At 37.6% G+C, this 26,994-nt stretch overlaps 1 protein-coding gene across 2 annotated transcripts in view; it reads right to left on the minus strand.

Annotated features, from left to right (window-relative positions):
* Nucleotides 1–3,427: 3,427 nt before the first annotated feature.
* Nucleotides 3,428–26,994, minus strand: part of LRP12 (LDL receptor related protein 12) — a 50,778-nt gene continuing 27,211 nt past the window's right edge. For both annotated transcript variants that reach the window (XM_052703710.1, XM_052703711.1), the window contains exons 2-7: nucleotides 24,288–24,344; nucleotides 18,193–18,328; nucleotides 16,099–16,301; nucleotides 8,502–9,603; nucleotides 7,766–7,898; nucleotides 3,428–6,661 (exon numbers count right to left, since the gene is read on the minus strand). In XM_052703710.1, the coding sequence (XP_052559670.1) occupies nucleotides 5,798–6,661; nucleotides 7,766–7,898; nucleotides 8,502–9,603; nucleotides 16,099–16,301; nucleotides 18,193–18,328; nucleotides 24,288–24,344 (2,495 nt within the window). In that variant the 3' untranslated portion in view covers nucleotides 3,428–5,797. The remainder of the gene's footprint in view (nucleotides 6,662–7,765; nucleotides 7,899–8,501; nucleotides 9,604–16,098; nucleotides 16,302–18,192; nucleotides 18,329–24,287; nucleotides 24,345–26,994) is intronic.

The raw sequence follows: 26,994 nt of genomic DNA on the forward strand, positions 1-26,994 counted from the left end.
CTTGCATCATATGCTTATGCTTTTGTGATCTGGAGCAAAGTAAATAATCCTGGAAATGTATATACATGGAAATGTCTCATTTCAGGTGACTACCGTAGAAGTTCTATCAAAGAGCCTTCTAAGTAACTTAGGAATTAATGTGCTTTAAGATAAAGAACTCTGAAGAAAATCCAGTCCATGTCTATTACCTACCAAAAGAAAATAATTCAGCAAATTAAGGAATAGGTTTGCAAGAAACAGCTAATTGAGGTTTGGAACTTTCAGAAGACCTTGAAGACATCTTCTACAAATCATTATGATGACATAATGAATTCAAAGTCTTCTGAGACATACACACTCTTCAGCACTTTCCTAACCAGAAGATTCTTGCTGGCATTGAGCTTTAAAAAAAAAAAAAAAGAAAGAAAAGAAAAAAAAAGATGGTGAAGGAAAGATGTATGTCAAAATGCAGCAGATGGAGTCCCAGGCATCTATGCAAACTGGAAGGAGTGGTCCTTGAGAGCAGCCCTGCAGAGAAGGACCTGGGGGTCCTAATGGATGAAAAGCTTAACATGAGCCAGCAGTGTGCTCTTACAGCTCAGAAAGCAAATGGTATCCTGGGCTCCATCAGAAGGGTGGCCAGCAGGGACAGGGAGGTGTCCTCTACTCGGCTCTTGTGAGGCCCCAGCTGGAGTACTGTGTCCAGGTGTGGAGCTCTCAGCACAGGAAAGACAGGGAGCTGTTGGAGAGGAGAGCTGTCTAGAGGAGAGCCACAAGGATGGTCAGGGGACTGCAGCACCTCCCCTACAAAGACAGGCTGGGCTTGTTCAGCCTGGAGAAAAGAAGGCTGCGGGGTGACCTCATTGCAGCCTTTCAGTACCTAAAGGGAGCCTACAAACAGGAGGGGAAACAACTCTTTGAAAGGGTGGATAACAGCAGGACAAGGGGAAATGACTTTAAGTTGAGGGAGGGAAGATTTAGGTTGGATGTCAGGGGGAAATTCTTTACAGGAAGAGTGGTGAGGTACTGGAACAGGCTGCCCAGAGAGGCTGTGGATGCCCCCATCCATCCCTGGAAGTGTTCAAGGCCAGATTGGATGGGACCCTGGGCAGCCTGGTCATGAAATAGGGAGGTTGGTGGCCCTGCATGTGGCAGGGGGGTTGGAGCATCATGATCCTTGAGGTCCCTTCCAACCCTGGCCATTCTGTGATTTTGTGCTTTGAGAAGGAAACTAGAGACTGACATTGAGCAGTGGAGAGGAAGTACAGCTCATGTATTATTAACTGATTAACTGTATTTTCCATTTTTAATAGCTTTCCTCCATTGAAGGAAGGCTGGATCATGAACCAGGTTTTCAATGCAAGAAAATTAACAAAAAGGATACCACTGATTTTCAGTGAATTTTACCAACTGTTCTCAATGAATTTTCTATACCTTGAGAAACACCAAAAGATTATTTCTCTATTTGACATATTTTAAGAAACAAAGATAATTGGTTACAAAGGTACAAATGGAATTGTACCACTTGGTGACACTTCAACTGTGACTTGCTGTGACAGCTGTGACAAAGTCTGAGAATTCTGCTTCGAACTGAGATACCCAACCTTGCTAGGCAACATCTACAACATACCCCTATTTTGTGGATCTTTTCCTCACTTTTTAAAACAAGCTTATTAACTTGTCCTTTGCATTTTGTATAACATCACTTGCTAAGAACATTTATTTAGATTTGTTTTGGGCTAGTATTGTCACCTACCATTGCTAATCTCCAAATACAGATACTTTGCATTATTCCTTTAGATCCTCCAGTCATTCAAAATCAAAATACACTGACTTACCTTCTCATAATATCTTCTTGCCTCCCCTCCTACCCCTTCCTTTCCATCAGAAGTGCACATGATTGTAGCGTAGAATTCAAACATTGCAAGCAACATTCTTTCAGACTGTACCTTTTCTGTTGACTTTGACAGTGCGATGCGTCTTGGTCACAGGGAAGAACTGATGCTGAGAGCTAAGTTCTTCTGCTAGATTTCATGGTGGAAACAATGATCTGTGCCAAGGTATTTGTTTGGCTATGTTTTGTTTGTCTATCCATAAATGCCCTTTCTCAAAGTGTAAACAGCAATCACTAAATTGCTCATAGAGCTTCTTCTCTTGTTAACCCCCATCAGTTGTGGACGATGTTTTGTGCATACCTAACTTGTTAGATACTATTTTATCTTAATGAATACATTCTCTTCCCCCACCACTGTGTGATTGGGAGCAATGGAAAGCCTCAACTGGGCAAATATACCAACAAGAAAGGAATGTTGTGCTATAAACTTACGAAGGGAGAAAATGAGTTAGAGCTCAATTGACTTACATATAGAAAAGTTATCAACAGCAGTTAGCCGATCACTAAACAAGAGAAGAAAAAAAAAAGGAGATGAGTTTTAAGTATCAGTCTGCTTACATATTCCAACTTCCAGTGACTTGGCAAAGTGACAAGATTTCTCCCCCTTTCGTTCAGAACACACCCCTGCTTTCAGCAATTAAACTGCAGGTGACACCCTGGAAGCCCTCAGTTACCAACTACTTAGTTTCAGAAACTCACAGGAGAGGAAGAAAAAAAAGAGAGACAGACAGGTCAAACAAACAGTTTCCAAACCTCACTCATCACAGCTACATGAGATTAATGCTGTTGACTTAAAACAGGTTTATGGAAAATGTACAGCACTTCCAGAAGATGACTGCAGCAGTTTCACAGCACCAGTGGAATTTAAAGCCAGAAAACATCCACATTTTGCAAATGAAGCAAAAACTGATCTTAACAGGAAAACTTGGTATTAACTTTCATCTGCAGCATGTAACATAAAGGCTCATTGAAAAGTTCGTGCTCCAAATCTGAACTGTGATTCACCTAGAATAACACAAGTTCCTGCTTTGGCTTTTGGATGAGTAATAGAACATAGCATAACAACTCATCCCCGTATTTTCTCCTGGGAATTATTCTGAAAGAAGATCTATCAGCAATATTTGTTGCACCATACTGAAAATGGATTTGGCTTTGGTAACACTGGAGGCTCAGGCAGTCCTCTTAATATTTTAGTGCAAATCACATCACTAAAAAAAAGTGCGACATGTGAAAAGAAACAATGACAGACTCCTTCCTCACCTAGAAGGCTTCACATGAGGAGAAAAATCACAGTAATTTACATTTTTCAAAGCTTTCAGCTAAAAGTGATTTACGACAGAAAATAACTTCGCAGTTAATCATGCTGAATTTTCTTCAACGTCCTAGCATTGCAGCAGATCTAAATCAGAAATCACTTAAACAAAATGATAATTCAAAGCAGCTCCTAAATAAAATTAACACGACTTCAAAAATTCTCAGTTAAAAAGTAAATCCAATCAGAATTATCACTCCCTTTAAAATCACTAAGAAAAAAAATCACTGCAACAAATGAGCCTCATACAAATATTATTTTTATTTACAAATTTCCAAATTCTCAATCAAATCCAACTTTTCAGTTTAATGTGTAGCATTTATTCTTTAAAACAAATTAAACATTGTATTCTACTTTACATCTGCATTATGGAAACCATAGGTACATGCTAGTTGGGGCATTTCATGGAACCACTTTAGATCACTTTGTGTGTGTATATAACTAAGGTATTCTATGAAGACTTTTTCTTCAAAATGTATCTGCCTCAGTGATAAACATTTCCATAACCACTTTCTAATGATAATTAGGAAGCTTTAAAAACCCAGTATTTTATACCAGGACACACTGTTCACATATATTTCAGAGTGTGTTATCGCATTCATATGCAAAATTGCCTGCTCTATAAGCAACGCCACTGAAATCATACTGAAGATTACCCACAGATTTAGATATTATTCAATGTGAATAAAAATGGCCATCGATGACTTGTACTCAGGTATGTGTAACTATGGGCCAATCTGTACCTGAACTGGTACCAGTGTGATGTGATCTGTTCTAAAACTTGAAACCGCGTGGGTTCTTATAATAAAATCTTTTACAACTGTATTGCACATAAGTTCCTCAAAAGCACAAATCTACATAACCGTGTCCTGAACTCAGAATTTACTACTACTCTTGTGAATTAAATCCACCAGATGGTAAAACTGTTTATTTTTCTCATCCCTGTATCTGTAAATGAAGAGAAGAGGGAGACGACAGAAATATACACTTTTGAATCCGTTCAATTGGCTTTTTTTTTTCTGCATGTGATTTGTACTTCAGAGATGAGACTTTCAGAAAGTAAAACAAAAAGCCAGACATGGATTTATCTTTAAAAGTACCTCAAAAACATAACAAAAATTCAATTTAATTTTGATACATATTAAAACATTTTAGTCAGTTCTGCCCGACAGCATAACACGACAGAAATGCACAAGACTTTAAACATGCTTTAAAATGACATTCAACAAAGTATTTAAAATTTAATAAATAGCATACAATCACACACAAATACATTTCATACTGGATCTTTAAGCCTACTAAAAACAGACTGGCAAAGAATAAATAAAACAGTAGTTGACATTTTTGTTTTTAAAAGGTGTAGATTCTTGTTGTCGAGCCAGTAACCACATATTAACCTGCTTATCACAAAATCGGAAGTCGTGAGCTTTTTTCCACTAATCTGTTTTGCTCCAACATGAAGTATCATTAAAAAAAATACACAGAAAGGGATTTTTTTTGTTTTTTTTTTTGTTTTTTAAACAACCAGTCTGCAACCAAGTAAACCAGTTTTTAAATACAATGAATAAATAGGGAATTAGTAAAGCAAATTCAATTGCAATAAAAATGCAACACCCCAAGAAAAGAGCCATGGAAATATATAGCCATTGCAATATTAGACAATAATAGTACTTAAAGTGATAGTGCCTGTGCACTAAGCTCATTTAGAGACCTTAATATGATTTTAGTGCAAATCCCTTGAGTCCAAACAAGCTTTATACCCTTGTATTAGGGAAAGATCTACTACCAGTTGGAACTTACTCTGTAGTGTATTTGTACATATTGGATATTTTAAAAAACTAACGCACAGTAATATCTTCGGCCCTTTTTCACTTCAAATTGGAAGGACTAATGACTGGGGGCTTCACGCACTATTTGGCTGTATCATATTAGATTGCCACTTGGGAAAGTCAGTGCTATGAAAGCTTTTGCTAGTTTATCTATTGTATCTATCTAAAATTCATGAATCACCGCATTTTGTTCTTCAGAAATAAAAAGAATGCTCCTGGAGAAATCTTCTGCTCCCTTTAAATAAGTCCACATTAAAATGAAATCCAAGAATATTTAGACAAAATGTTGTATAAACTCAAAGCAAAGTACATATTTTGCATTAACAATCCTTACCAGCATTTAGTATATTAAGTTACAAGTATGTTGGCAATAATATAACAAAGTCAATTCCTAAAGGAAAACAATTCTGTACAAATTCACCTGTTAATACGGAGTTAAACAGGCAGCCAAATAAGTCTTGAGCAGCCATGTTTCTGTTCTGAACTACAGTACCAGGAATAGACTAAATTTGAAACTAACCGGGATAACTTCAGTTTAAAGAGTAATCTCAGGTTATACTGGATACACACATTGTGTATTCAGAGCCATTAAAACGTTCTCTCTAATAGTTCCATAAAGTCATCCAGTATAAGAAATGTTTAATCAACCACACAGTCTAAAATAGTTTTAACATAATGTTGTCCTGGACTTTTTAAAACTAAAAACTAGTTTTAACTGTGAAGTACAAAACAATGACAGATATTGCTCCAACTTGTACACAATCTTTCCTAAACAACCCGTACCTAGCAGAGTAATAATGCCTCATCGTCACTAGTTTCATTTTTCACTGTTGCTTCTAAGCAAGTGTCAGGTATCTGGGCAGTGTGTACGATGCCACAGCTCTCACAGGGGCCATCTTGATTGCACGACCTTACACCATGATGTGTTGCACTGTAAGGCTGTCTAAGCCCTGGTTCTTGATCTGAGCCGAGATCAAGCAGAGGTCTTGAACAGTCATTCACGTCAAAGTCTGATGCTACATCAGAGACTGGAATTAACATTTCAACATCATCATCCTCTTCTCTTCCACTTACCCCATTATCAAGCTGTCTCAAAGGACTTTGGTTCTGATTCACTGAGCTCGATCTCCCTAACGTAAAGCGTACCCAGCGTAAGCCTTGAGTCATACGACTTAGCGCGCTCGTGAGCTGGTGGCGTGCAGGACTCGTGCCTGGGGGCTCCACGCTCGTCACTTCTCTCCCGCTCTCTGTGCTGCCACCACTGCCGCTCTGAGCAGAGGAACTCCCACACGCTCCCACTGTGGCTTCTATTGCTGTTGCAGGTGGGACTTTCTGAGGCAAGGTAGCAGCAATGCCGCCAACTGCTCCTGCTGTGTCTCTTCTCTCATTTTCTGTATCTGTATCATCAGATTCAACTGAAAATAGGCTTCTGTGAGTATTACTCCTTTCAGCTTCTCTACTAGTACTTTGGCTGGCAACATCATCTCCATCTGCTGAGACCAATGCCAGTGATCCTGAATGCCGTGACCTGGCAAAATTAAAAATTCGATTCCAAATGTTACTTGATCTGCCAGCAATAGGAAGTCTGATGGAAGTAAATCCAAGTTGAGATCGCACTGCCAGTCTCAGGTTTTCCAGAACTGAAGCCTAAATGAAAAGACAAACAACAATGAAGTGTTGGCAGTATTCTGGCATTGATCTAACAAAAGAATGAAGACAGCTATTGTGCCAAGCTACATAGTATCAGCAAGGTTAAAGGTAAAGTCTTCAATATTAGAAATTATTGACTCTTTACTATTAAAGATCTGGTGTGTGTAGCAAAAGGCTATTTGAAACAAAGCAGGTTTGAAAGATGCCTGGACTCTCTTTAGGAAAAAACAGTAGGACCAGGGAAATGAAAAGGAGATACACGTTCAGAAGAAAAAAGGGAATAAAAAAAGCAATGGAGTAGATAAGGTTCATTTTCGCCCAAATCGAGTACCTCTAGAATAAAAGAGAAGTGAAAGAAGATACACTGTAACTTTCAAATGGAACGTTGATTACAGAAAAGTAGAACCTCAGATTCAGTGCAGAACTTATATCTGTTACACACAATCTCACAAGAAGGTAAGGTAACCACTGTAGCTTTCAGACCAGAGTTCATTGTAACGTGCCTCAAAAAGTTTGGGATTTAAAGAAGAAATTTCCCAAAAACTCCCTAGGATTTAACAGAGGTGACTATTTGTTACTAACACAGGACTGCTTAACATAGAGATTAAGTTAAATATCACCTCCAACAGAGATCATAGAATCATAGACATAGATCCTTGACATCTATGGCAAAATGTAATGAAATCAGTTCCATTCAAAATAGAAAAAAATCCTCCACTTATGGTGTAGTAATGATTCTTACATGCTCACCAACATGAGCCAGCAGTAAACTTTACTGTATTAAATGCAACACATAACACAAAACCAACTCAAGTAGAGCATTATAGGATTATTTACAACAGTCTATTTTAACCAAAAGCCAGTTTTTAAAAATATATATATTAAAGGAGTTGTTTCAACAGAAATTTAGAAATGCCTGCAAAGTAAACCATGTGGTGCTGCCATATTATGATTTTGTCCAATAGCTAATCTTTAATAGAACATATCAGTGTGAAAGGAAAAAAAGGAAATATGAAACAAAACAAAGCACATGGAAGCTAAAATAGCATGATTTTTGTGTTGTTAAATTTTAACGAGTCTGCCTGTTTTTTGAAATCTTACCTGGTTTGGTGAACAGACTGGAAAGTCTTCAACTGGTGGAATTAAACCCTGGGCAATTAACTGTCCATAAGATGGAGGAGCTTCTCTTCTTAACAGTTCAGCTTCAACCCTTGACAAATGAGTTTCAAATGATCTTTCAAAGAGAAAAGAAATTTCTTAATACATAAGATTATGATGAATATTTAATAGTAAAACTACATCTGCCTGTTATAATCCAAAATAATAACCTTCAGCAGATGAAATTTTATTTTTTTATTAGTTTAATTGAGCCTTAATTGACAAAATGTCTATTTAATTCGTTCAAAATACAGCAATTTCTTGCAGTCATTCCTATAGGTCTGTCCAGCTCATAGAAGAACAACAAAAAAAACCCCTGCAACAATAAATTCCTCAAAAGCTTTGGTTAAATATAAAAGGCACCATTAGAGATGCTTACATTGCTTTACAAAAAAAAAATTGAGGAGTGCATAATTCTGGCATGACAGAATCTACAAAAGAAGAAACATGCTCTTAAACACGAACTGAAACATTAATTTGATTCCAGAAATGCAGCTTCTCCATACTTCCTTTTGGGTATCACCTCAAAGCTTAACTCCAAATAGTTAAGTAACCATAAGAATATTTCTGTCTTCGTTCAAAAAATAAAATATTAAAAATAAAATATTTCAAGTATAACAATAAAAAGATGGAAAATAATTTAAAAATCTAAGTGCTTGAGTCCAGCTGTTCTACGCACCTTCTCTCAAACATCCTGAGTGAATACAATTTACAGGTACACCCCAGTGCAATGACAAGCAGCAGTCCGCAAATAAGGCTCCCGATTACAGCTGCAGTTATTACTCTAGTAGGCACAATGACTGGGCAATTTTCTTCATCACTGCCATCACCACAGTCGTCTTGAGAATCACAAACCCAGCTCTCAAAAACACAGCGATTATTTTTACAATGAAAATTTCCTGGCTGACAGAAAAAACAGTTTTTTTCATCTGAACCGTTAGGGCAATGATTCTGGTAGTTGCAGCGATCTGAACGAGGGTAGCAAACACCATTTCGAGAACATGGGAACTCGTCTCTTTGGCACATGGTGCAGTTGGTTTCATCCCTTCCATTTGGACAGTGCCAGTAGCCATCGCAGCGTTGTTGCTCTGTGTAGCAACCCCAATTTCCACCACAAGGAATTTCCCAGGGCAAACAAAAGCCATCTACTTGATAGGTGGCATTGAAACCTCTTGCAGCATTCACTTTGTCAGCACAAAAATGCACTCTTATTTGTCCTGAAGATGAAACAACGGTGAGGGGAGCATGAGAGTCAAATGCTGTTAGCACACGCAACAGCCTCCGTGGATTCTCCTCTAACCCATCATATATTTTGACGTAGTCTCCAAAACCCGTACCGTCGAGTTTAAAATCAGTGAATCGCAAAATTACTTTGCGATGATCACCAGTGTCTATCAGCCAGGTGCAGTTGCTTCCAGGTGGATAGAAGTCAGGATAATTGGGAGAACTGAAAGTACCATAAAAATATTTCAACCACTGCCCACACGTTGGCACTTCACAGTCTATTTCATCTCCAAGGTCAAGACAATCGATGTTACCATCACATTTTAAAGATTCTGGAAGGCAAGTGTAAAGCTTGGTGAAGCGAGAAAGACACTGGAAATGATCGCTAGCACAAGGTTGAAAGGAAGAAATCGTTGGAGGATTAGTTTTGGCACAGATTTCTTCATCAGAGTTGTCTCCGCATTCATCCATGTTATTACACTTCCAAGATTCTGGAATACACTTCCCGTTAGCGCAATGAAACTGGTCACAATCACAATTTGGTTCATCAGATTTTCCTGGGACAAAGAAAGAATAAGTTATAAAAGCATTCTCTCTAGTACTTCCTATTACTCTATGGTTACATCAGGTATTTTGGAATAGCGAAACAACTGCTTTAAATCTCTGTAAATCATTACAACTTTCAATATGCTTTAGGATAAAACATCTTTTAAGTCTGAGTTCAATCAGCATGAGCCTCATTCTTAGCTACTTTCACAGTCAAATAGCTTTAACCTGTACAGGAAAACAATGCTCTTTTATACCGACTGAGAAACTTGGCTTCTACAACAGGAGAAAAAAAAAAGTTAAAAGATTGTTTCTCTCCTCCTTCACTCCGAATACACAAACATTTTGTCCTGCAGTATCAATTATCTTCTTGTGACCTTCCCTGTAAAAGCAGATAGTCCTCTCTCCTGTTTTCACAGGCTCCTACTTTGTACCTTGCACAAAAACATCTCGTGCCATAGATCGTAACAGTTGAAGGATCACCTATTATCACCACCCTATCTTTCCTGTTACTCTCTTCCCTTTCTTGCCTCTCCTCCAGCAATGTGCCTAAGCACAAAACTATGCTTTAAAAGTTAAGGATGCAAGTAATGGTACAACAAACATGCTTCAAAAAGAAAAATTAAAAAAAAAAAAAAGTCAAGAGACACCTTGATTTATGAAAATATGGTATACTGGCTACTACCAGACTTAGAAACAAGATTTTTTTTTTCTTCAGGATTCATTTATGAAGGCTCCATCCATATTTGAACTGAAGCATGCCTCAATTTATTTTAGCTTTGTAGCAACTTACCTGAATGAAATATTCCTAAATCACTTAAAATCACTTCAGTTTCTAAAACTTACTGTACAGTCTGTAAAACTGGCTGTAACACAAACTGCCATTGTCAATCTACCACAAAAACATCTGCCATGCAGATGGCTCTACAAAGCAGTAAGTCTAGAAGTGATTCGGACAAATACATTCTAAATCTAAACAACAGCATATACTTAGGGTTTTTTAACAAAGAATCAGGAAAGGGAGCATTACAAACTTAATGGAAAGCAGACTTCCCCAGGAGAAGCAGGTTCCACATTGCTTTACCACAAAACGGTTCATATTTCTGGATATCACCTGTCTGTAACAAGGTTCACTGAAGTTTGACTGGGTGACTCAGGGTGCAATCAAGCATTTTCAAAGTTTTAATGCTGAACCATACAAAATGATAAGAATCCTCATATATCTAGTTCTGATTTTCCTTGCTGCAACTAATATGCTCTGACAACTGAAGTCATGTCACATCTCTGTTCTCTATTTTAGTATCTTGGAAAACATTAAAAACAAATCTGCTACCCTGAAATAGTCAATTTAAAAAAAAAAACAACATGAAACATCAGCATCCAAAAGATCTCACAAGTGCTAAGGGTTTTTTAAATAAAGAATATGGGAAAAAATGGAATCAATAAGATGACAAGTGTCATGACCACTACTCAGTAATGTTCAAGTGAACAAATTCACTGATAATATGAGAGAAGAGCAAAAACAAAAGTATGCGCTGCCAGTGATGAAGTTTTTTAAAATGCTTAACTCATTAAAACACAATAACAGATCTACCATAAATGATGAGGAGTTGGACTCATTGTGATCTCTCGAGGTTTTTTCCAACCCCTGCAATTCTGTGATATGACCATCTTGCCCTGACTCAAGCACACACAACATACACAGTATTAACATGAGAAATACTTAGGATGAACTTGGGTTGTGAATTTGAAACTTGCACATGTGAATTCCTACATTCATCCTGACAGTCCTGTGACCATGGGGCATGGGTGGAGGGAGATACAGTATCATATGCTTAAGAACTGGTGAACTTAGCACCGATCAGCACTAACTCACTGCTTCTGTCTTGAAGAACCTGGAAAAACATTGAGTAGAAAGATAAAATATGGAAATGTAAATATTCATGGGAATACTGTAGTAATGAAACAGGAGACAAATTCAACCAAAGCTCTTCTTTTTATAGGCTTTTGAACTGCCCAGAAAAGAACTGCCTACTTGACTCTGATTTAGCATTTTTAATCAATGATCCTAAAGTCATTCCATCAGAAAAGCATTTATATGAATTAAATACCAAGTATTAATACTTAATACAAAAATAGTATTAATACTTCATACAAAACCCAAGGCAGTCTGTATCCCATCAGGTTAAGGAACAAAATTGCAAGTCTAGAAGCAAGAATGCAAAGGAAAAGAGTAGATGGAGGCAAATCTGTGGTCAAAACTGCAAAGGAAAATCCTCTTTGCCTGCTCCACTGCCCCCAGGTGCCTCTCTACAACAAGAAGGCCTTAGAGGTGAAAGGCTCATCTGTGGGTGATAACAGCCCACACACACAACGTAAATTGACAAAACCAAACCAGGAAAAGCATTCCCCCAACATCAAGACTACATTGTTGAAGAAGAAATGGGTATTAGTTGTAGGTGATTCGTCCTTACACGGAACTGAAAGTCCAACATGTCGAGCAGACCCTCTTAAGAGAAGGTTGCTGTCTTTCTGGGGGTCAGGTGAGGGATCTCACCAGGAAATTATGTAGCCTGGTATGGCTGACAGAGCACAGCCCCTTAGTGCTTTTCCATAACAGGGAGAGATGAAGCAGCTTCACACGTGGATCAAGGGCAATCAAGAAGGACTTGGGACAACAGCTGAATGAATTGAATGCACAGACCATCTTTTCTTCTCTGCCTCATGTATTGGGTAAGGATACAGAAACAAATCAAAGAATCTTATCTTTAAATATCTGGTTTCATGGCTGGTGCTGTTGCCAGAACTTTGATGGTTTTTTTACAACCAAATGGGCTACAAGGCACTGAGTTTGTGGGCATGGGATGGGGCTTGCCTTTCTCAAAGGGGAGAAGGATCCTTGGGGAAAAGCTAGAAGGGCTTAAAACTAGCTCTGAAGGGGGCAAGGGAGACAGCAAGCCTTCCCATGGTGAGGTGTGGGATGACATAGCTATATTAGAGGGACAAGGTACTAGAAGGGGCCTGGAAGGACCCACTGCCTTGAGAGGTGCTACCAACACTGCAGCGTATACAAAATCCTGTGATGATGAAACAGTAATTGCTGGAGCAACAGGAGAAGGCAATGGGGAAAATCAACAGAAATGCTTAAAAGGAATTAAGGAATTATATCTTTCAAGGAAGTGACAAGACCAGCTGCCCAGTTGAAATGCCTCTACACAAATGCAAACAGCCTGGGAAGCAAAACAGGAGTTGGAAGCTACTGTGCTACTAGAAAACATGATACAGTTGCCATATCTAAAACCTTGTGAGATGATTCCTATGACCAGAGTGTGGTTATCGATGGCTACAAGCAGTTCAGAAAGGATAAGTGACAAAGGAAGGGTGGAGGTGTTGCTATCTACCTCAGGAGGGGAATAGAACATGAATAGTGGGCCTTACAAAATTGTTATGAGCAAGTTGAAAGTCTATTGGTGGACAGACAGAGTCTGAGGCAGCAAATGGAGCCTTGTGATCAGTGTCTACAACACACCACCAGATCAGTCAAAGCCTGTCTATGAGGCCTTCTACCTGCAGCTACAGGAGGTATCACCATCAGAATTGCTTGTCCTGCTAGGGGACTTCAACCACCCAGTTATCTACTGGAGAAGTAGCATGGTGAGCTGTAGGCAATCCAGGAAGATTAACGGACAAAGAAAGAGCCCTGATGTCATCTAACTGGACTTCAGAAAGGCTTTTGATATAGTACTCCACAACATCATTCTCAAAATGGAAAGGTATGATTTGATGGGTGACTGTTTAATAGATGAAGAACTGGATGCAGGATCAAGTCCAGAGAATGCTAGTTAATGACTTGATTCTGGATGGATATCAGTGACAGGGGTGTCCCTCCAGGGGTCACTGCTGGGACCAATACTCTTTAATAGCTTTATCAGGGACACAGACATGGAGTCAAGTGCACCCTCAGCAAGTGTGCTGACAACACCAAATTGTGGGGTGCAGTCGACACATCTGAGGGATGGAATATGCTGTGCAGAAAGACCTAGACAGGCTTGAGCAGTGGGCCCAGGTGAATCTCATGAGGTTAAACAAATCCAAATGCAAGGTCTTGCACCTGGGTCATGGCAATCCCACAACAAATTCAAACAGGGGGATGAAAGGATTGAGCGCAGTCCTCCTGAAAAGGATCTGAGGGTACTGGTGGATGGCAGGCTGGACATGAGCCAGCAAAGTACCCTTGCAGCCTAGAAAATCAACTGTATCCTGGGCTGCATCAAAAGAAGTGCAGCTAGCAGCGTGAGGAAGGTGATCCTGCCCCTTTACTCTGCATAGGTGAGATGTCACCTGGAGTACTGTGTCCAGATGTGGTGTCCTCCGTACAGGAAAGATATGGACCCACTGAAGCTTGTCCAGAGGAGGGCCACAAAAATGATACAGAATATGGAATGCCTCCCCTATGAAGACACGTTGAGAGAGCTGGGGCAGTTCAGCCTGGGGAATGGAAAGCTCAGAGGAGATCTGATAGCAGCCTTTCAGTATCTAAAGAGAGATTATAAGAAGGAAGGAGGCGGAATCTTTAGCAGTGTCTCATGACAGAACAAGGGGAAGTGGTTTAAAACTAAAGGAGGGGAGATTCAGATTGGTTTTAAGAAAAAAGTTTCCTATGATAAGGATAGCAAAGCACTGGAACACACTGCCCAGAGAGCAGTGGATGCCCTCATGAAATGCTATTCACTGCATGAACACTAGTGAGGAAAAATCAAAAAACCTAAGTGCACAGCAAAACATTGGTTAGCACTGCCAGAGTCTTCACACTGGAAATGAGAAACAATCAGAAGATTATTCATCTGTGAAACATAATACTACCACCTCAAATATGAAGGATTTCTCGAGTATCTTATCAACCATATAGACCAAGATCAAACTACAGTTTCATATGGATCATTTTTAAAAACACACACACTTTCAAAAAGACCTTCAGAAACATTGCAGATTAAACATCTCTATTGAGGTGTTGAGTAATACTGAATGATGCTAACAAGAAAAAAAATCAAGTAACCTAATGAAAGAAAAAGTGTAGTGTAGAAAAAGATAAGAAAGGATTTTCAAATACTCTTATTAAGCTTGTGGCCTCCCTCCCCACCCAATCCCCACCCATATCCAAAATATTCCTCTTTTCAAAGCCCCTCCATGGCAGGCATATTGCCTTTTCTCTGAGCCACTGAGCACTGCACATAAGCCAAGCAGAAGCCAGTGTCTCCCATGGAATCACAGCATGCCAGTGGGCAGTGAGCAGTTACTGAAGGATTACTCATTAGGCAGTAATTTTTTCTGTCATGTTTTTTTGTCAGATTGTAAGCAAAACTCAGATGGAATGTTGCTCTGAGAGCTAAGTCAGCAAAGACATGACTGCACTACTCCCAAAACTACAAAATCCTGAAGCATAGAGGATACTTTATCACAGGTTCTGGGTGACAGAGAAGGATAGGGCTTCCTGGAAACTTAAAAATTTGTGAAGGAGCTCTGACAGGGCAAAGAAAGCCATTAGAAAGGCTGCTGAATACAAAACTGGAACAAACCTGGGTTACGCTAAGACATGAGCGCCTTTGTTGAAGCTTGGTGGAATACTCTTGAACTTCAACAGCAATGGATAGATATAAGAGTATGAATTGTTCTGCATAGGAGAGGAATTGAACGTACATATGCAGAGATTTGAAGCAGGTCAGAAAATGGAGTATAAACATGCATGAGCAAGAGAACATAAAAACATTAAAAAAACAAAGATGAATCTAATCCAATTTCTTTGATCAGGAGGACATGGAACACCATGACCATGCTATTAAGTGAAATCCTACTTCCACCTAAGGCCACAAGAAAGGTTTGAACTAGTCTTAACCAATGACTGGCTTCTCACTCTCTCTACGGGCAACAGTTATCACAGCAAAAATCCCTCTCAGAACACTCTCAAACTATTTCCATGGGTAAGTAGACCATCTGAGCTTGAATTATCTAAGAAAAAATCATGCATGCAAAACCACAGCTGTACTTGGTTAAAGTAATTATCATTTGAATAGGATTTTATTATTTTCTAAAGAGAGTATACTTTCACAAGATGGGGAAAATATGATATACTTCCATCAGAAATTATTTAAAAAAAAACCCAAATAACAACAAAATTTCTTCTCTCTCTTGACACGCTACTTAGAATTCTAGTCAAAGATTTAACAAACTACTTTTATTCTAATGAAAAAAAGTGTAAGCTATGTTAAAAACAACAACCAAGACCTCTTCCAGTTGTCTAGTATTAATTGATTTATTTCTCCAAAATCATTCATTCTGCTTACTATTGTGAATGTTGTAATTCTTGCTTTAAATATTCATTATTTTAATAAGCTCTGAACTCACTATACAAAATGCATATACTATTTCCTACTATAAGGAAACAGTCCTTAAATCAGAAAAGAAAAAATTAAACTGTGAAATTCTATAAGGTATCATTTGAAACATACCAGCAAAATAGGCTAATCTGAAGCCTTTTCTGGAGATGCTGTCATCAGAATGAAATCTGATCCAAACATGATCCTGTGAAGAGATGTATGGTGAAGGAATGGAGGAGCCACATGCTCTATAGCCTTCAATATTCTTGTAGCTTCCAATTGTTAACCAATCTGAGCTGCATCGGCGCGATCCCTGAACATCAAAATCTTGAAAGCTGAAGGAAAAGAGAGGTCGAAATCATTTCTGAACTGGATATTACAGAACCAAAATAATGAATTACTAGATATAAAAATGGAAATAAGATGAAAGCACTTTTCTGATCTGAAATAAAAAGAATGGCTTTTGACTCCGGTAAAAATACGATTCAACCTTGAAGGCTATGGAGGACTGCAAGAATCCATTCTGTCAATTACTGCATTCCATCCACTATTGATAAAGCTGTTTCGCTAACATAATGAATAAATAAATCTTTCATTTTAACACAAAATTTTAAATAATTATCTTCCTGAAATCGTATTTCTGAGTCTCATTTGACGACATTCAGTATTACTAAATGATTTTATATAAACCCAATTTCAGCAGAACTTTAGCTAGTGCTACACTTTTCCAATGACATGACTTGACACTGCACGTCCAGCTAAATTGTTCAAAGGTACTTTAAGATAAGAGTTGCCCTTAGTCGCACTACTTAGTTACCCAGTGGGTATGTCATGGAAGATATTACCCGAGCTTTGACTACTGCTATATAAAGACATGCTGCCATGGTAATGAAGTGCGAAGGGCAGATAGTCCAGGCAAAGCAGGTCAGCACAGACAACAGAGCAGTAAGCCACAAATGTCATGTGAAATGTATGCTAGGAAGATGAGCGGAAGAAAACAGTGTGGGAGAAAAAAGTTTTATTAAAAATAAATGATATGAAAAATTTTAGAAAGCATTCTAATAAATGAACAGTTCTATGTACTTTGCATTGTGTTTATACGAGTTTAGTTTTTAGTAGAAAGGCTCTGAATTAAAAAGGGGTACTATAAAAGGAGTAACTGAAGGAATAACTGATGTTAAAGTAGATACTTCATAATGAAGAGCTGTTTCCTAAGTCAGCTGGTCTGTACTAGAAGCTGAAGTAAGTCTGCAGTTAATGCAGTTTCATAATTGGGAGTATGGATTGCCTATGAAGCAGTACTGGTCTGTATCTTATTGATAAAAGAAGCTCCCATTTCCCTCATGGCAGTAATGGGAATGAACAACTTTTTTCTTCTTTCCAAACGTTACAACGTACCTTAAACTATGAGGGAAGACAGCATTTCCAAAACACTGCAACTACCTTCATTGCTTTACTATTTATTCCCTGCCACTTTTAGGCACAGCATCAGACTTCACAGTAATGAAACATTACAGAATTTCCCATATACTTTTTGAATGCAAGACTCTCATATTTCAGAGAAATTAAAAAGAGACCAAATAAATGAGCACATAGAAAGTTATTCTAGTCTCCACCACTCTGAAAGTATACTTGGGATGGACGGAATGGGCATGGAAATGATCCACTTCAGCTTTACAACATACCATTTAATACTGACACCATTACAATATGTCACATAATATATGTTAGCATTTTGTTTATAACCTCCTAATCTTATTAAAATCTCTTATTAAAAAGTTAAGACAAAAACAAAAAAAAAATCTAAAAAGCCAGAGTGACACTCTCATTAACTTAAGTAAATTTAGAAAAGTATTTTTTGAAACGCATGTATTTGTTTCAGCTTTACTATTCTTCAGAAGGTTAGCTCTTGCTTCTGCACTACTAAATGGAAATGGATGCTGTTTCCATTAGCTAATAGTTCTTATTACTTTCAGCAGAACTTGTGTATTGTCATAGTTTGAAAGGAAAACATATTTTTTTCATGTACATAGAAACACAGAAAGTTCAGACAACAGATGCTACATGGCTGTGTAAGTGTAAATCACGTAAAATGAAAGATAAAAAAAGACAAATCACAAGTCCCACATTTACAAGAAGGATAAAGGAAATTAGTGCATACAATTGGCAGCTAAAACGTCTACTCAGTACATCAGTCCATGTGGTTAATAACAGGACCACTGTTACCTTATGGTAATGATCTCCCCTGGGTTTGCATGGATGTACCAACTACAGTTGATTCGAGCAGGATACTCAGAGGGCCACCCCGGACTTGTGATTGTCCCACTTGGAGATCGAATTTGTTCTGGAACATCTCCACAAGCTGAAAAATACATATATTGAAAACATACAGAAAATAATTAATTGATTTTTTTCAAATGGCTTTTAATAATATAATTGATCATCAGTACATATCACAAAAAAAAAAAAATCACACAATCAGATGAGATATTAATAAAAACCAAACGTCTACAGTAGCTTACAGTGGACACTGGGCATAATATACCAGCTGGAAGATGATTTCCACTGTTTTAATTGCAGAAGTTTATTCTAACATCAATTTGCATACCACATTTTACCACAAACTAATATAAACTAAATTTGACATCTTTATTCAGTAAAATACTGTTTCCCAAATTTATCTTGTACCTGCCACAGAGATTCCATTCAATTTAACTATACATTTATGCCTTATACTGGCACATTAGAAGACTAAAAGTAATTAAAGCACAATAATCGAGTAGTTGAACATTCCTGTCCTGTGCAGAAAGGCAGTGTCTGCCCATTGTTTTAATAGCCCCTTCCAACCCTAGCATGGAAATGATCTTCACGCAAATGGTTCCCAGAGCTTGGAAGGGAAAGAACACTTATTGCAGCATACTTCATCTATAAATACTGAAAGTTAGTTTTACAAAAGATTACTTTTAAGAAGGACTTCCAAACCTACCTTTCTCATAACGGACTGGGAAGCTTATAAGACAAATTATATGCAATCAGAATAACCAAACTATTTGTATTCTTACTTATTTAATAACTATGGGAACATAGTTTCTACAGTGGCTTTAATTCAGCTGCCTGCCATCCAAGTATGCTGAAAAGAAAAAAAAAAAATCTCAAAATGCGGACAAATAGAACTGTATTTGAACAGCTCACTCTCCAGTGGAAGCTTTTTCATTTTAATTTCCAGGAAACCCTATAGGTGGTGCTCGTACACCACGATATTTTGGAACATTAGTCTTGCATGAGCAGTCCGGATACACACCTTGCATATCTTTAGACAAGAAATGAAAGGACAGGCAAGAAAAATACCACAATTACAAGTTGAAATAAATAATCATTTTTGATAGGTATGAGAGTAAAACACACACAAAAAAGTTAAGTGTGTATAAAACATTTTGTATTAAGCTTATAGATGCTGGTATGCAATTCCAAATGCTACTTGGCTGCTACTGAAATAGTAATCAGCTTAAAATAATTACCTTCAGGTGATGTATGCTATTTGAACATTGATTTTGGATATTTACAAACTGACATACTTGATTTTGTCTGAGAACCTCTGAGGAACCTTTTAAATTTGCCTGACAACAAACTGCAAGAGGCAACCTCATCCTAACATATCAAAATAGTCAATTTAGGAAACGTTCACTCTGTTCACTTCCAAAGCAGACTTTAAATATATATATGTATATATATATATATATAGATATAGATATGCGCATATATAGCCTGTATCTGTTGAACAGAAAGCTCCAAATGCAGCTAGCAACTGTAAATTACCACGCAATTAACTTAGCAAACTTCCAGCGTTGGCTCTTTGACAGCTGTAATTTCTCAAACCAGTCCCTGCAGTAGTACCAGCAGGCAACTTTTACTTGTTGAGCAACTTCAGAAGAAATTCCATAAGGAAAACACCTGTATAATCAGCTTGGTATTTTCAGAACACTCTGAAAATTTGCATTGCACTAGTAGTCAAGATTCTCTTGTCCATGACTCCTCCCTTTTTGTTTTTCATTTGGGAATGCTGGGGAGGGGGGGAAGAGGAAGGAGGAAGAAGAAAGGAAGGGCTGCAGTACCAGCTGTCTCACTTTCTCCCTACGTTTTCTATACCTTCACTTACAATTTCAGCCTCTTTGTTTCCATCAAAGCTGACACTAAAGAGCTGGGGACAAAATATGACTGAAGGTTAGCTACATGATCCCAGCATGTGCATACCTGCATGCTTGATACACATTTATGTACTGAGATCTCTTTCTTACAACTAATGAAACAAAAGAAACCTCTCATTTGCTCAAAAAATTTATAAAAGTTAAGACTGTGTGGAAGCTACAATTCAGGAGTGCTGTCATTTTGGGAGAGTAATTTCTCAGAACGACTTTAAAAATCAAGTGCAACCTTCTGAAATAAAACAGTTGTAAAAGGCACTTACTTTATTAACATAATATCAAGCCTTTATAATAATTTCTGTTCCTTTGCTTAACTAGGATATTTCTTCTAAAGCTTTTGACAAATACATGATTTATCATATTTTATTCATCTATTTGTAAACCTGAAGAACACGAGGAACATCCAGGTATCCATGGAACCAAAACATAATTCAGCTGACAGCACATGAAGTTAAACATTTTCCCACTAAACTGCAGAGATTTTGCACTTGTAATTTCAATTGCCAGTGACCTTAGGTCCTTGAAAACTACAGGAAAACAGAGTAGCTTTGGATTCATATACATAAAAAGCACTTAAAATATTTACAAAAACAACAGAATGTTAATCAGAATCAGGAAAAAAGAAATGAAGATGTAACAAAGACAGAAACCCAAAGTAAACTGTGAAGGTTGCCTTGTAGTGAAGATGAAAAGCAGCACAAGTCCAAGATGCCTTCAGCTTTCCTCATGCAGGTGGCTACCAGACTTCAGAGGTGAGACCAACGCTCTCCTGCACACAGACTTTTGTGTGGGTGTCGTCTCTGCCTGCATTCCTCTTCGTTCCCCCTACACCACTGTATTTGTGCTGCAGTTCTGCTCACGCACATCCCGTTTTACATTCTTTCCTTTGTGAGCCTTTATTTTATTGACAATCTGCGATTCTGTTCGTTACTTTGTTCAGCAGATTGCAGTAATTTTATTAGGACTGAATGTTTCACATGCTAAAGTGCAAACAATGCTGCTGAGAAGATAAGCTGTGCATGTGGTTTTCTGCTCCATGTAGATTTTCTTGTAGATTTTAAAAACAATCCACTTCATGAAAGGTTTCCTCACTCCCTCTTCCTGAAATTTGTTCACTGCCCCACATTACGGAACGTGACTGTAAGTTATGTATGGGTTGGTGGCTGGTAAGTGAGAGAGAGTTGATGAAAACTTCAGGATGCAAAATTCCAATATCAAGTTCTAACAAGAAAATAATTAAGAAAGTTATTCAAAAATTCTGTAGTGAGATCTAGAGAGGTAAAGTACCTGTAGGAACAGTGAACAACATGTCAAAGAAAAAAAGTCACTTCAGAAAAGCAGGGAGAGGGAGATTAGGGATTTATCTTCACAGTAATGCCAGGAGATTAGTTGAAAAGATAAGAGAATTAGCTTTCAATGTGAGCCACAAGATGATAAGGCATGCATTATATTGGACATGGTAAGGACATGAATGCAGCCGGATAAATGATCTGAAGGTGTTTAAAACAGCTTAGAGTAAAAAGGGAATAATGTTATGATAAAGTCTAAACCATGAATAGGGAGGATAATTATTGAATTTGTAACTCTCAGGAGCCATTGAAAGTCTTATTTGGAGAACTACAGGGGAAGAACATAGGAATCCTTGCCTCGAGGTAAGGCTGAAAAACCTTTAATTTAGAATGCCCTTTGCTCTGCAATCCAGAGACCAAACAGAGAAGTAGTAATCACTATAAATATTTTTTATTTATTGTTGCAAAGAAGTTCTCCAATACAGAAAATCTTTCAAATGGAGGTAAAAGGAATAAGATTTTGCAGTTACGACAATTATGGTGCTACACACTCGAAAGACAGACCTGAAAATATTTCTCAACTTTTCAGATTTTAAAGGCATTAACACTTGTCCAGTAGTAATAGTTTATACACGAGAGACAACATTCAGTTATTGCTGTTGGTAGAAGAAGCATGTCCATATATTAGAGGTGTACCTGCAACTTGGCAGATATAATATACAGCAGAAGCATAAATTCTGAAGATCACAGTTGGCCCTGCTATTAAAACATAATTTAGTGAGGTAGGTCATGTAGTTTTAGAACAGCAGCACGACAGGAAATCTACCATCAAGACAATAATTTCATTTTAAATTCCTTCCCAGGAGCATCTGTCCACAAAAATCTCCTGCTTGGTTTCAAAATCAAGTTAAAGTTGGATTTAAAAAAGATTAAAGGCCAGCTGTCTTTGGTTCTATTTTACAGAAACCCTTTGCTTAAAATTGATTTGATACATGTAAAGCTGACCAGGTATGCCTGATGAAATATATACTCTCCAAGTTCAAACACCTTTGGGAAACCCAAATTGTTTCAAAGGAACCCAAAAAATCATGCGAGTCCATCCTCTCTCATTCCTGGCCTAGGCACTGAAGTTGTAAGATGTACATCACACGTGTATGCACACGACCATCAGGGAAATGCCACTGTGTCTATTAATGTGCTTTCTTCATGTTTTCATTAATAGAACCCTCTATGTTATCTTACATTTTTTCAAGTTACTCTTAATGTATCTATCTTAATGTATCTGTCTTAACATATAATATAGTTTTCTAGCTGGAGGAAAAAATGTATTTTTTAGAATACAGCACCGTCAGAACTGTTTCTTAAAAAATGTGTTTTACTTCAAATGAAAACCCTCACTGGATCTTTTTTCTGAGGAGGTAAAGGCCCCTCTACCAGCTGTTATCTCACACTGAGATTGTGTTGTTCCTTTCTTGGCACAGCCAGTTTGTGCCTGCTGGCCAAAGGACTGAAAGCAGTCAAAAATCCATTCACTTCTTGCCCAGCAGATGCTTTTCTGCTTGTACTGTGACTTGTGACATGCCTGCTGCAGTAAATAAAAGGGTGAAGCATTGTTAAAACCTATGCAGCTTTCAGGATATCTCATACAGTACAGCAGCAATTGCTCCAACAGCAGCAAGTGCCTGTGCTGTTACTTAAGTGTGCCATAAACTACATACAATACTTGGTGCATTATTATTGTTGAAAAAACAACATTCCAGATGACGCAGCACCAGAAAGGATAGCAAAGATCTTCTGTAATTAGCCTTTTGACAGTCTGTGTGTGGCAAACAATGGAAGGTGAAAAGAAGGTTATATGGTGTAACAGAGACCATTTGCTGACAGCACATTTATCTAAAAATTGAACTGTGTACACAAACACCAATGTAAGGCTTGAAACCACACTGCAGGAATACCTGCAGCACAGTGTGCAGGCTGTTGTCAAGAAGGAATTAGCATTTTGACTTTAAGAGAAAAGTGTCAAAATCACTTTGATTTCCATGGTTTAACAGCAGCTTCCCTATGAACATAATCAGGCTTCTATTCTTCTACCCATATTTTGAGTGTCTGTATCACAGAAGTGTAAAGTGTGACCAGCAGCTCTGCTGACACTGAAGAACAAAGCACATACCCTGTATCACCTACTGCCTTATGGACATACAGTCACACCACCAATACCAAACAGGGGCAGCTGTAGCTGCTGCCCAGAGGAGGCCCAGGACTGAGCGACTGGAAGAGAACGAAGCAATCTTTGAGCAACATTTGCTGCTGTTTTGCCCCATATTCTCCCAACATCTCATCAGTTTCTCAGTTTCGTGAGTCCTAAAATTCTTTCTTTTCTTGTATTAAATAAACTGTGCAGTCAAGTGTACAGTAGTTTCAGTTACAGCTTCAATCTAATCAGGTGAAACACATAACTCCTGGATTTATATTATTTGATAGTAGCAGTGTTCAAAATTACATTTCAATAAATTTCATTTCACAAAAAAACTTTACTGTGGAAAGAAAATATCAATTCAACTTAAACCAACTTCTCTCTTAGTTCAATGTTTGTATGGAAAAATAATTAAGCAGTCCACTAAGAAAGGCATAATCTGTTCATAAGCATGCAGGTATCAATTTTATCTTATGAGAATTTTTCCATGTTCCAGTTGCTTCATTCCTTATTACATGCTGCAAAAGGCAGTAATAATTTTTATAGCCAAATATCTCTTCATAAGATACCAGGTGGCTTTCAATATTTACTATTTAAGTCATGCATGAAATTTAAACATTACAAAAAATGACTTACCCGTTGACACTCCTGAAATATGCACATTTTCAGAATGTTCTGCAAGAGCACCATTTCCTAAAATTAAACATAATGAATAAGCTAATTTCCAAGATAAAATTTGTAAAAATTCTTCAGATACCTTTTTACAGAAGAGAAAGAACAAAACCAAAGTATTTTAATTAATATTAAGAGTTACAGGGCCCAGGTTCATTTTATGATAGAAGTTAGAGAAAAAACTATAAGAAAAAGTTATTATATAACAAAAATAAAAACAACCACCATTAATGCATTAAGAACAATCACATACAATAGAAAGTTAAGAAAGTGAGGATAGTAGCAAAACTCTGAGAAACTTCAGATATTTTAGATGGAAGAGTTGGAATTATTTTTCCATCAACTGTTATGTTGTTTTCAAGAAAGGTTTATTTCAATGCACTTTCCCCATCTCCTCCTAGATAGAAGTAAATGTTACGGAAATATAGACAGCCCTAGCAAAACAAGCATCCATTTCACACTGAATGTGGCCTACACTCTTTCCGAGAAAGATATTCCAGACAAATCCAAAAACCAGCTACCCCAATGTTCATGCATCTTTTCTCTAACCTTTATGTTTTTAAAGCCAAACCTCCCAGGCATTTCAGGAGGAGGGAGCTACTTTCATAAATAAGCTGCTCTGAACACAGGTGGGCAATCTAAAATTTGAAATGTATCAATGAGAGAAATTTTAAACCCCTCAGTCACACTTCCTCCAAGTCTTGTTTTGCTGTAGTGTGCTACATTGCACCTGTTTTTAAACAGGCAAAATCATTGGTCTACACCAGTGCAACGTACCTGCAAGACCTTGGGGTAACAAGATCCCAAAGCACATACAAAAAACAAGTTCCTCTTATATCAAGCTTACAAGACTGCTGACTCATTTGACCTGAACACAGATCGACGCAAGCTTCTCAACGCCTCTCAGTTGCAGTGCTTACAGATAAAATGCTTCACAAGTTCCTCCCAAGGTTGACACTAAATACAAAAAGGCAATTTTTCACTTCCCAAAGAATGAAAACAATTAGTAGACTTATTATCAGAATTCATAGGATAATATTACATCTACTTTTTTCCTTTTATTTCCCAATCTAAATTTGGGCTCTTAAAGGGAAGTTTTCCTTTTCCCCATATTTTACATGCTAATTTCATTACAGATATTTACATACCAAGTTGTTTAAAAAAAAAATTTCCCACTGTGATTCCCCTGTAAATTCAAAAGGCAGAAAACCACAAAAATGACTTCAAATACTGCTGTATCAAGAGAGCAACTATTATCCATTAAACTGCTTGCAAAAATCAAGTGTATCTGTAATTTTAAAAAAAGCTATTAAAATCATAGAATTACTCAGGTTGGAAAAGACCTTAAAGATCACTAAGTCCAACCACAAATTGTACTCTACAAATACTTCCTCTATTTTGCACATAACTTGACGTGCCAAGGAATGCTCCTCACTGATTTCGCATCTTCAGTAACACTTAGCTCTACATTTACAAAATAACACCATATTTGATACAAAGGAGTTTTATTTAAAACAGATTCCACAAGAGCACATTTCCAATTGCTTTGTTTTCTATTATTGCTATCAACATAAGAAAAATGTTACTACTTCAAGATCTTTAGTTTCATGTCTTGCAAATTATGGTAGCAATTATTCACCAATTGCATACTTTCAAAGAGGGCTCATTCAAAGATAGATGCAAGGCATATACAAAAGATTCTGAAAAAATTAACTATAAATAATAACCAAAAGCATACTAAAATGGGAACTCAAACCCAAATCCTGCACACATTCACTCAGAATTGTTAGAATAAGAACATCAGTTTGCAAAATGGAACGCTTTAATATTTTCCTTCCAAATACGTTTTGTGATCAAACAGTTTAATTCAGCACGGTGATGTTATATTTATTTTCAGGCTATCTTCTGCCTTTAGTCAGAAGCACTAACGTGTGATGACAAAGACAATGCAGATCCAAATATTATAACACCAAAGGAAGCTTTTTTATTTCATTCCCCATAACCCTTCATTAAAAAAATAGATGAAGCTTAAAAAGTTCTCAAATTATGATTTCCTCCTTTTTCATTCGAAACTCTCCCTGAAATACTGTGTTCAGATGCTATATAAACATTATTAACTGCTGGCACCTTTATCAAATTCCTAGACAATGATCCTTACAAGAGCTCAAGAATTCTGAACTCAGCACTGCTGGGGCCACACCTTGAGTACAGTGTTCAGTATTGTGCCCCTCCCCACCAGACAGACATTGAGGCCCTGGAGTACGACCAGAGCAGGGCAATGAACAATTGGACTGGATGATCTCGCAGGTCTTTTCCAAGCTTAGTGATTCTATGATTCCATGATAATCATGTTACACAGTTCCATATAAACCGAGTGCTCTAGAACATCAATGTACTAGATAACAGAACAGTAATTTTCATTAAAATATGGTAGCGTTATTATCTTTGAAATTCCTTTTTGTCTACTTAATACAGCAGAATATGAGTGTATTAAAAAATTTCTTATGTCACCAATGAGCTTCCATGTTCCTTGACGTTTTCAGCAGTTTGCTCCTTTTGAAAGTGAACTTTGAAACTTCAACAGGCACCTCCAGCAAGTAATGCAAAGGCTGGCTGTGCCTGGCTGCAGACATAGCGTGCACTTGGGGCCAGAGGGAAGCACAGCACAGCT

The sequence above is a fragment of the Tympanuchus pallidicinctus genome, unplaced genomic scaffold (assembly GCF_026119805.1).
Source record: "Tympanuchus pallidicinctus isolate F22 unplaced genomic scaffold, pur_lepc_1.0 scaffold5, whole genome shotgun sequence".
Classification (NCBI taxonomy): domain Eukaryota; kingdom Metazoa; phylum Chordata; class Aves; order Galliformes; family Phasianidae; genus Tympanuchus; species Tympanuchus pallidicinctus.